Consider the following 12,059-nt stretch of genomic DNA (forward strand, 5'->3'; position numbering starts at 1 on the left):
TAGATTCAGTTTTTCGGAATGTAGATTCAGTTTTTCAATGCAATGATTCAAATTAAACAATACAAATTCAAATTAAAGCTGTAAGCAGCGATGAACGGGCCCTCGCACTCACAGCCACCGCCCCCCATAAGCATATCAGACATGACACCACCCACGACTTCCTATGTCAAACCATTCAAAAGTTATAGCAGAAAAAAGGGACAACCAATCAGAAGAAGGGGTGGGGCTAATTTTCACTAATTATGGTCAAGGACTCAATACCGAGTCCCATGACACCACCCACGACTCTTTATGTCATACCATTCAAAAGTTATGGCAGAGAAAAGTTTTCCAGGTGGCGCTGTTGAGCCATTTTGCCACGCCCATTAATGCAAACCATGAAATATCAAATTTATTGCCAGGCCTGGCTTGCATGCAAAATTTGATGACTTTTGGAGAACTATCAAATATGGACCAATCAGATGAAGGGGGGCGCGCTTTTTGGCGTCTAGCGTCGCCACGGTAACGCTTTTGAAAGAGAAAAGTAATGCGTGTTGTCGCAGGATGGAGACGCATATTTTGATGTATAACACATCTGGGTGCACGTTACGGTTCGGGCCGTATTAACTGCGGAAGGAATGGCATAAATTGCGCCAAAGTGACACAATTAATTCAAAATGGCCGACATCCTGTTCGGTTTCGGCCATGGCGCCAAGAGACTTTTCTTTAAGTTGCGACATGATACAGGTGTGTACCGATTTTCGTGCATGTACGTCAAACCGTATTGTGGGGCTTGAGGCACAACGTTTTCCAGGTGGCGCTGTTGAGCCATTAGGCCACGCCCATTAATGCAAACCATTAAATATCAAATTTATCGCCAGGCCTGGCTTGCATGCCAAATTTGGTGCCTTTTGGGGAACTATCAAATATGGACCAATCAGATGAAAGGGGGGCGCGCTTTTTGGCGTCTAGCGTCGCCACGGTAACACTTTTGAAAGAGAAAAGTAATGCGCGTAGTCGCAGGATGGAGACGCATATTTTGATGTATAACACACCTGGGTGCACGTTACGGTTCGGGCCGTATTAATTCTCGAATGAATGGCATATATTGCTCCAAAATTACGTGATTAATTCAGAATGTTCAAAATGGCCGACTTCCTGTTCGGTTTCGGCCATAGCGCCAAGAGACTTTTCTTTAAGTTGCGACATGATACAGGTGTGTACCGATTTTCGTTCATGTACGTCAAACCGTATTATGGGGCTTGAGGCGCAAAGTTTTTTCTGTCTGAACGAATCAGATGAAGGGTGGGCGCGCTTTTTGGCGTCTAGCGTCGCCACGGTAACGCTTTTGAAAGAGAAAAGTAATGCGTGTTGTCACAGAATGGAGACGCATATTTTGATGTATAACACATCTGGGTGCACGTTACGGTTCGGGCCGTATTAACTGCCGAAGGAATGGCATAAATTGCGCCAAAGTGACACGATTAATTCAAAATGGCCGACTTCCTGTTCGGTTTCGGCCATGTCGCCAAGAGACTTTTCTTTAAGTTGTGTACTGATACAGGTGTGTAGCGATTTTCGTGCATGTACGTCAAACCGTATTGTGGGGCTTGAGGCACAAAGTTTTCCGGGGGGCGCTGTTGAGCCATTTTGGCACGCCCATTAATGTAAACCATTAAATATCAAATTTTTCGCCAGGCCTGGCTTGCATGCAAAATTTGGTGACTTTTTGGGCACGTTTAGGGGGGCAAAAAGGCCCTCCTTTCGTCAGAAGAAAGAAAGAAAGAAAGAAAAATTCCTACAGATACAATAGGGCCTTCGCACTGAAGGTGCTCGGGCCCTAATTATGTGATTCATATTCAGTTTTTTAATGCAATTATTCAAGTTGAGCAATTCAAATTCAAATATAAATTAAAGCTGCAAGCAGCGATGAACGGGCCCTCGCACTCACTGCCACCGCCCCCATAAGCATATCAGAAATGACACCATCCACGACTTCCTATGTCAAACCATTCAAAAGATATAGCAGAAAAAAGGGACAACCAATCAGAAGAAGGGGCGGAGCTAATTCAGGCCAATGAAGGTCAAGGACTCCATACAGAATCTGATGACACCACCCACGACTCTCTATGTCAAACCATTCAAAAGTTATAGCAGAAAATCGGTACGACCAATCAGAAGAAGGGGCGGGGCTAATTTTCACCAATTATGGTCAAGGACTCAATACTGAGTCCCATGACACCACCCACGACTCTTTATGTCAAACCTTTCAAAAGTTATGGCAGAGAAAAGTATTCTAGGGGGCGCTGTTGAGCCGTTAGGCAACGCCCATTAATGCAAACCATGAAATATCAAATTTATCACCAGGCCTGGCCTGCATGCAAAATTTGGTGACTTTTGGAGAACTATCAAATATGGACCGATCAGATGAAGGGAAGGCGCGCTTTTTCGCGTCTAGCGTCGCCACGGTAACACTTTTGAAAGAGAAAAGTAATGTGCGTCGTCGCAGGACAGAGACGCACATTTTGATGTAAAAAAAAAAAAAAAAATTGCTGACATAATTTTCGGCATTTAACCAGGCTCGAACTCCCGACCTCTGGCACCAAAGACCAATATGCTCTGGGTGAGCTATGTGTCAGCCATACCTTTCGTTTTGACTTACTGGCTTAGGAGAGACCAACATAGCAATAAAATGTGTGGAACTTTTTTTCCTAATTTTTAAATATTTGTAAGGTATAAATATTAGTAAAACACTACAATTTCATTTATTACTCTTTCTGTAACCATTCAACCGAGGTTCTAACCGGGCTGAGCACGGGACTATTTCTGACGTCACCACATTACAACAGCTGATCGGTCGGGGGGCGGGGCCGTCATCACCCTACTCGCCACTGATTGGTCGGGGGGCGGGGCCGTCATCACCCTACTTGCCCCTGATTGGTCGGGGGGCGGGGCCGGCAGACGTTTGAATCAGGAAGCGGGAGTCAAACCATTAAAAAGTTATAGCAGAAAAAAGGGACAACCAATCAGAAGAAGGGGCGGGGCTAATTAAGGCCAACGAAGCTTAAGGATTCATTACAGAGTCCCATGACACCACCCACAACTTCCTATGTCAAACCATTCAAAAGTTATGGCAGATAAAAGTATTCTAGGGGGCGCTGTTGAGCCGTTAGGCCACGCCCATTAATGCAACCCATGAAATATCAAATTTATCGCCAAGTCTGGCTTGCATGCAAAATTTGGTGACTTTTGGAGAACTATCAAATATGGACCAATCACATGAAGGGGGGGCGCGCCTTTTGGCGTCTAGCGTCGCCACGGTAACACTTTTGAAAGAGAAAAGTAATGCGTGGTGTTGCAGGATGTAGACGCACATTTTGATGTATAACACACCTGGGTGCACGTTACGGTTCGGGCTGAATTAACTGCCGAAGGAATGGCATAAATTTCGCCAAAATGACACAATTTATTCAAAATGGCCGACATCCTGTTCGGTTTCGGCCATGGCTCCAAGAGACTTTTCTTTAAGTTGTGCCATGATACAGGTGTGTACCGATTTTCGTGCATGTACGTCAAACCGTATTGTGGGGCTTGAGGCACAAAGTTTTCCGGGGGGCGCTGTTGAGCCATTTTGCCACGCCCATTAATGCAAACCATGAAATATCAAATTTATCGCCAGGCATGGCTTGCATGCCAAATTTGGTGCCTTTTGGGGAACTATCAAATATGGACCAATCAGATGAAGGGGGGGTGCGCTTGTTGGCGTCTAGCGTCGCCACGGTAACACTTTCGAAAGAGAAAAGTAATGCGTGTAGTCGCAGGATGGAGACGCACATTTTGATGTATAACACACCTGGGTTCACGATACGGTTCGGGCTGAATTAACTCTCGAAGGAATGGCATATATTGCTCCAAAGTTACGCAATTAATTCAGAATGTTCAAAATGGCCGACTTCCTGTTCGGTTTCGGCCATGGCGCCAAGAGACTTTTCTTTTAGTTGCGACATGATACAGGTGTGTACCGATTTCCGTGCATGTAAGTCAAACCGTATTATGGGGCTTGAGGCACAAAGTTTTTTCTGTCGAACCAACCAGATGAAGGGTGGGCGCGCTTTTTGGTGTCTAGCGCCGCCACGGTAACGCTTTTCAAAGAGAAAAGTAATGCGTGTTGTCGCAGGATGGAGACGCACATTTTGATGTATAACACACTTGGGGGCACGTTACGGTTCGGGCTGAATTAACTTTCGAAGGAATGGCATAAATTTCGCCAAAATGACACGACTAATTCAAAATGGCCGACCTCCTGTTCGGTTTCGGGCATGATCCCAAGAGACTTTTGTTTAAGTTGTCCCATGATACAGGTGTGTACCGATTTTCGTGCATGTACGTCAAACCGTATCGTGGGGCTTGAGGCACAAAGTTTTCAAGGGGGCGCTGTTGAGCCATTTTGCCACGCCCATTAATGCAAACCATTAAATATCAAATTTTTCGCCAGGCCTGACTAGGGTGCAAAATTTGGTGACTTTTTGGGCATGTTAAGGGGGGCAAAAAGGCCTTCACTTTGTCAGGAAAATAATAATAATAATAATTAAAGCTGCAAGCAGCGATGAACGGGCCCTCACACTCACGGCCACCGCCCCCCATAAGCATATCAGAAACGACACCACCCACGACTTCCTATGTCAAACCATTCAAAAGATATAGCAGAAAAAAGGGACAACCAATCAGATGAAGGGGCGGGGCTAATTCAGGCCAATGAAGGTCAAGGACTCCATACAGAATCTGATGACACCACCCACGACTCTCTATGTCAAACCATTCAAAGGTTATAGCAGAAAAAAGGGACAACCAATCAGAAGAAGGGGCGGGGCTAATTAAGGCCAACGAAGCCTAAGGACTCATTAGAGATTCCCATGACACCACCCACGACTCTCTATGTCAAAACATTCAAAAGTTATAGCAGGAAATAGGGACAACCAATCAGAAGAAGGGGCAGGGCTAATTTTCACCAATTATGGTCAAGGACTCAATACCGAGTCCCATGACGCCACCCACGACTCTCTATGTCAAACCTTTCAAAAGTTATGGCAGAGAAAAGTATTCTAGGGGGCACTGTTGAGCCGTTAGGCCACGCCCATTAATGCAAACCATGAAATATCAAATTTATCGCCAGGCCTGTCTTGCATGCAAAATTTGGTGACTTTTGGGGAACTATCAAATATGGACCAATCAGATGAAGGGGGGCGCACCTTTTGGCGTCTAGCGTCGCCACGGTAACACTTTTGAAAGAGAAAAGTAATGCGGGTAGTCGCAGGATGGAGACGCACATTTTGATGTATAACACACCTGGGTTCACGTTACGGTTCGGGCCGTATTAATTGCCGAAGGAATGGCATAAATTGCGTCAAAATTACACAATGAATTCAAAATGGCCGACTTCCTGTTCGGTTTCGGCCATGGCGCCAAGAGACTTTTCTTTAAGTTGTGACATGATACAGGTGTGTACCGATTTTCGTGCATGTACGTCAAACCGTATTGTGGGGCTTGAGGCACAAAGTTTTCCGGGGGGCGCTGTTGAGCCATTTTGCCACGCCCATTAATACAAACCATGAAATATCAAATTTATTGCCAGGCCTGCCTTGCATGCAAAATTTGGTGACTTTTGGGGAACTATCAAATATGGACCAATCAGATGAAGGGGGGCCGCGCCTTTTGGCGTCTAGCGTTGCCACGGTAACACTTTTGAAAGAGAAAAGTAATGCGCGTAGTCGCAGGATGGAGACGCACATTTTGATGTATAACACATCTGGGTTCACGATACGGTTCGGGCCGTATTAATTCTCGAAGGAATGGCATATATTGCTCCAAAATTACGCGATTAATTCAGAATGTTCAAAATGGCCGACTTCCTGTTCGGTTTCGGCCATGGTGCCAAGAGACTTTTCTTTAAGTTGCGACATGATACAGGTGTGTACCGATTTTCGTTCATGTACGTCAAACCGTATTATGGGGCTTGAGGCGCAAAGTTTTTTCTGTCTGAACCAACCAGATGAAGGGTGGGCGTGCTTTTTGGTGTCTAGGGTCGCCACGGTAACGCTTTTGAAAGAGAAAAGTAATGCGTGTTGTCGCAGGATGGAGACGCACATTTTGATGTATAACACACTTGGGGGCACGTTACGGTTCGGGCCGTATTAACTGCCGAAGGAATGGCATAAATTGCGCCAAAGTGACACGATTAATTCAAATTGGCTGACTTCCTGTTCGGTTTCGGCCATGTCGCCAAGAGACTTTTCTTTAAGTTGTGTACTGATACAGGTGTGTAGCGATTTTCGTGCATGTACGTCAAATCGTATTGTGGGGCTTGAGGCACAAAGTTTTCAAGGGGGCGCTGTTGAGCCATTTTGCCACGCCCATTAATGCAAACCATTAAATATCAAATTTTTCGCCAGGCCTGGCTTGCATGCAAAATTTGGTGACTTTTTGGGCACTTTTAGGGGGGCAAAAAGGCCTTCCTTTTGTCAGAACAATAAGAAGAAGAAGAACTAGAAAATTTCTGGAAATTTTGATATGGGCATGCCCTACCGCCCATTCGTCCCCTCTCGCTGCTTTGGTTTGGGGCTGTAGTGTTTGTGTTCGGGGGGGTTCTATGTCAGTTTGAGGTGTTTTGACGCTTGTATTTCATTCATTCCTGTGCTCCCAATAGTTATTAATGGGGCGCACTTTTTGGCATCTAGCGTTGCCACGGTATCGCTTTTGACTGAGAATAGTAATGCCCATCGAGGCAAGATGGAGACGCATCTAACGATGTACGCCATGCATGGGTGCATGTTCCGGTTCAGGCTACGTTAACGGATAGGTTTTTGTTTCACCGTGGTAAAAAAAACCCATCCGAATGAATGGGGCCTTTTGGCCTGGATTTTGACATAAAATTTCCTTAAATCCCAGCTTCATGAAATTTGAGTATGTTGAAGTCCACAGCGTGCCGAGTCGAGAAACATTTGTACGATGTCTCTACGATAACCTGTTACCTAGCAACAAGCGTCCAAAGTCAAACGGAAATAAAAAAAAAAAAGAAAGGTCAATATCGCAAAAACTTTAAAAATTGGCATAATGAGGTTCTAGGGTCCGTATTTGCCAATCAGGCCGAGTGTTTGGAAGTTTGAACGATGTCTCTACGATAAAGTCCGGCCGAGAAATAAGCGTCTGAATTTTCGCCTTTTTTTTTTGCTTTTTGGCATCTAGCGTTGCCACGGTAACACTTTTGACTGAACAAAGTAATGCACATTAAGGCACGATGGAGACGCATCCAACGATATATGCCATGCATGGGTGCACGTTCTGGTTCGGGCAGCATTAACAGATTGTTTATTCACATGGTCCCCCATACAAATGCATTGGTTTTTGTTGCCATGGTAACAAGCCCCATAGGATAGAATGGGACAATTTGGCTTTAATATCTCAAAAGCTGTAAACGACAGCGTAATGAGACCTCAGTATGTTGTAGTCCACATGAAGCTGAGTCTTGTAACGTTGGAACCAAGTCTCTGCGATACCGCGTTGCCGCGCAACAAGCATCCGAAGTTCCGTTAGCATCAAAATGAACAATGTGGAATATCTCAAAAACCGTAATAGCAAGCATGACGAGACTAAAATATGTTGCAGTACAAAGCGTCCCGGGTTGGTCAATGTTGTAATGATGTCTGTACGATAAACCGTTGCCTAGCAACAAGCGTCCAAAATAAAAGTGATTTTTTTTTTTAATTGAAAGTTAAATATCGCAAAAACCGTAATAACTAGCATGATGAAGTTGTATGGTCCTTTAAAGACTATCGGGCCGAGTGTTTCAAAGTTTGAACGATGTCTCTACGATAAAGTTTGGCCGAGCAATAAGCGCGGGAATTTTCGCCTTTTTTTTTGCTTTTTGGCATCTAGCGTTGCCACGGTAACCCCTATTACTGAGAAAAGTAATACCCATCGAATCACGATGGAGACGCATCCAACGATGTATGCCATGCATGGGTGCACGTTGCGGTTCGGGCCGTATTAACGGACAAAAAAAAGTGCGGAATAATAAGAATAATAATAACTAGAAAATTTCTGGAAATTTTGATATGGGCATGCCCTACCGCCCATTCGCCCCCTCTCGCTGCTTTGGTTTGGGGCTGTAGTGGTTGTGTTCGGGGTGGTTCTATGTCAGCTTGAGGTGTTTTTACGCTTGTATTTCATTCATTCCTGTGCTCCCAATAGTTATTAATGGGGCGCGCTTTTTGGCATCTAGCATTGCCATGGTAACGCTTTTGACTGAGAATAGTAATGCCCATCGAGGCAAGATGGAGACGCATGTAACGATGTATGCCATGCATGAGTGCACGTTCTGGTTCAGGCTACGTTAACGGATAGGTTTTTTTTTTCACCATGGTACAAAACCCCATCCGAATGAATGGGGCCATTTGGCCTGGATTTTGACATAAAATTTCCTTAAATACCAGCTTCATGAGATTTGAGTATGTTGAAGTCCACAGCGTGCCGAGTCAGGGGACATTTGTACGATGTCTCTACGATAATCTGTTGCCTAGCAACAAGCGTCCAAAGTCAAATGGAAATAAAAAAGAAAAATTAAAGGTCAATATCGCAAAAATTTTAATAATTGGCACAATGAGCTTGTAGGGTCCGTTAGTGCCAATCGGGCCGAGTGTTTGAAAGTTTGAACGATGTCTCTACGATAAAGTTCGACCGAGCAATAAGCGTCTGAATTTTCGCCTTTTTTTTTTTCTTTTTGGCGTCTAGCGTTGCCACGGTAACACTTTTGACTGAGAAAAGTAATGCTCATCGAGGCACGATGGAGACGCATCCAACGATGTATGCCATGCATGGGTGCACGTTCCGGTTCGGACAGCATTAACAGATTGTTTATTCACATGGTCCCCCATACAAATGCATTGGTTTTTTTGCCATAGTAACAAGCCCCATAGGATAGAATGGGACAATTTGGCTTCAATATCTCAAAAGCTGTAAACGACAGCGTAATGAGACCTCAGTATGTTGTAGTCCACATCAAGCTGAGTATTTTAACGTTGAATCAAAGTCTCTACATTATCGCGTTGCCGCGCAACAAGCGTCCAAAATTCCGTTAGCGTCAAAATGAGCAACGTGGAATATCTCAAAAACTGTAATAGCTAGCTTGACGAGACTAAAATATGTTGCAGTACAAAGCGTCCCGGGTTTGTCAATGTTGTAATGATGTCTGTACGATAAACCGTTGCCTAGCAACAAACGTCCAAAATAAAAGAGATTTTTTTTTTAAATTGAAAGTTAAATATCGCAAAAACCGTAATAACTAGAATGATGTAGTTGTATGGTCCTTTAAAGACTATCGGGCCGAGTGTTTCAAAGTTTGAACGATGTCTCTACGATAAAGTTCGGCCGAGCAATAAGCGCGGGAATTTTCGCCTTTTTTTTTGCTTTTTGGCAACTAGCGTTGCCACGGTAACCCCTATTACTGAGAAAAGTAATACCCATCGAATCACGATGGACACGCATCCAACGATGTATGCCATGCATGGGTGCACGTTGCGGTTCGGGCCGTATTAACGGACGAAAAAAAGTGCGGAATAATAAGAATAATAAGAAAAGGGAAACTTTTCTGTATACCAATATATCGCCTTCATTTTCATGTTTTTCCTCATTTTTTCGGACGTGTTTTAGTTTTTGGGGATTTTTTTTTTCCACATCAGTGCGGGGTCATGCTGTACACCCGCTGGTGTGACGTGGGACTTTTGCGACTTTAGCTTGTTAGCAAAATGCTAGCAACATTGCCCTTTGGGCCATTCTGGACGATTGCAATATGGTCATGCCATTACTTGGCATGCCCATAATAATTCCTGCAATTACAATAGGGCCTTCGCACTGCAAGTGCTCGGGCCCTAATAATAATAATAATAAAAATTCCTGCAAATACAATAGGGCCTTCGCTCTGAAGGTGCTCGGGCCCTAATGATTCAAATTCAGTTTCTAGTGGCACATATTTCTGCCCATAAGACTTGATGTGTGCGTGAAAGACTGCAACTTTTCACGTTCTAGCCACTTTTTGAACATCCGACGTGTGCGTAGAAACTGGCGTAGGGATGTTTTTTGTGTGCTGCACTCTTTGTACATGAGGCCCCGGTCTGCTGCTTGTGGTGTTACGCACCGACTGGATTTGATGATTATTGGTCCTTTTTGTGTTGACTCATGTTTTAAAAAAAATGATTTGGCATAGGACAACCCTCGGCTTTTCTTTTCAAATTCAATTTGATTAAATACAGTTTAAATGTATTTATTTATTCTATTACAATGTAAAATGTCTCTTGGTGCCTCTGAGATGCTCAACAGGACCTCCCCTGAGTAAATATTAAAAGACATAACAAGAAGAAAAGAAAAGAAAATCCTTAGACCTCTGATCCCACTCATTTCTCAGAGTTGTCCCCACTGTCCCTTCTTCCACTTAACTGGAAATGGAAATATGTTATCATATGAAACCACATGTTGATAGCTTAAGGTGGCGTTTGTTGTCATATAATTAGAGGTACATACTGCACTTATTACATATACTTGGGCGACATTATTACGTTTTATGTATTATGTAAAGCGCTTTGCGTTGCAATTTTATTTTGTATGAAAAGTGCTAAACAAATAAAGTTTGATTTGACTTGATTATGTTCACTCCGGCTCCGGAAATCCTGTGTCATTGAAAGATTATTACTTATTGGCGCGTTACATGTTCCTCTGCGGTTTACCAAGTTCTAATCTTTTTCTAACTTGTTCCATTGTTTGATCCATTATTGACATTACTCATTGGTTGTTCATTACTCATTGTGACATTTATTGATCTTTGTATGTTAGTTGGTGTTGCATGCAGAAATTATTTTAGTTACAGAAAAACAAAGTGTAGAATTGTGATGGAGATTCTTCATTTTGAGTACATTCAGGGTACACTAGTATTGTATCTGTGCAGTTTGGGTTTAGCTCCCTGACTGGCTGGCTGTCTGAAAACTGCAGGTTATTTTGCCTAAAGAGCATCAAGCTCTGTTTTGTCAAACAGCTGCACTGGAGACTCTCTGTGTCACTCCTGCATTGAAACTTGAGATATGTTTTGACCCTTTTGCACTTAAAAGATAATTCAATAATTTGAGCCATATTGCCAAGTCTTTATTTAAGAGGGCTATTATATTATTTTAGTCTTTTTCAGGTCTTGCAGTCACCTTGAGTGTTTAAAATGTGTTTCTACAGCGGTATTAGATACTATTACCCACAACAGAAAGTGTAGGTGCTTTATCATTACTATTATCATAATCATCATCATTATGATTTAAATCATTCAAAGGGCTAACAGCATTAACTTTAGCATTTCTTACCCTCTCCAATCCTTTCAAGAGGTCACCTTGAGTCAGGGTTAAAAGGTTCCCCAGAACAGGCAGTGCTGGAGGTCCAGGTGGGAAGTTCTTGGGCCTCCGTGATTTGAGTTGAAGGATGATGAAAAAAACACAGAGGAACAGCAAAACTGTTGACACCAACATGGTAACTGGAATGAATGGAAGAGGCCAGCTGGTTGACTTGTAAAATGTTGACTCGGCTCTCAGGACCACCTGGTCTGACTGTGAAGTTGGTTCCTTTATTTAAAGCATAAGAGATACCTTGCAGAGAGACAGGGAATGGGTTGTTAATGTGTAATCGGTACACAGCAACTGCTTTTATGTAAATATAGACTTTAACACTTAACACTTAACACAAGAAACATTTTTTGTCTCAACTATTTCACAGGTGTGTTTATTAACTATACAATAATTATCCTCATATAAACACTGACAAATGTAAACGCAAATAATTACCCAAAAGTTTGTGAGGTTTTTTTTTATTTTCGACGGACTTTTTGAAAAAAAAAAAACAAACAAAAAAAACCAAACAAACAAACAAACAGTGTTTTACTTCAAATCGCATACACCATGTATTGAAAAGTGGGACAATATATTTAATACATCTTAGGGAATCATTAAATGGTGCTTAGGAACGAGGTTTTCTTTCAGGGAACAGGGTATTCTTTC

The 12,059-nt window shown here is 43.1% G+C and overlaps 1 protein-coding gene across 2 annotated transcripts in view; it reads right to left on the bottom strand.

The window, feature by feature from the left end:
* The window catches only part of LOC133444449 (cytochrome P450 2F2-like), a 56,859-nt gene extending 45,303 nt beyond the window's left edge, over positions 1-11,556 (bottom strand). For both annotated transcript variants that reach the window (XM_061722245.1, XM_061722244.1), the window contains exon 1: positions 11,373-11,556. In XM_061722245.1, coding sequence (XP_061578229.1) covers positions 11,373-11,534 — 162 coding nt within the window. In that variant the 5' untranslated portion in view covers positions 11,535-11,556. The remainder of the gene's footprint in view (positions 1-11,372) is intronic.
* Between the last annotated feature and the right edge of the window lie 503 nt (positions 11,557-12,059).

The sequence above is a fragment of the Cololabis saira genome, chromosome 5 (genome assembly GCF_033807715.1).
Source record: "Cololabis saira isolate AMF1-May2022 chromosome 5, fColSai1.1, whole genome shotgun sequence".
Taxonomy (NCBI): domain Eukaryota; kingdom Metazoa; phylum Chordata; class Actinopteri; order Beloniformes; family Belonidae; genus Cololabis; species Cololabis saira.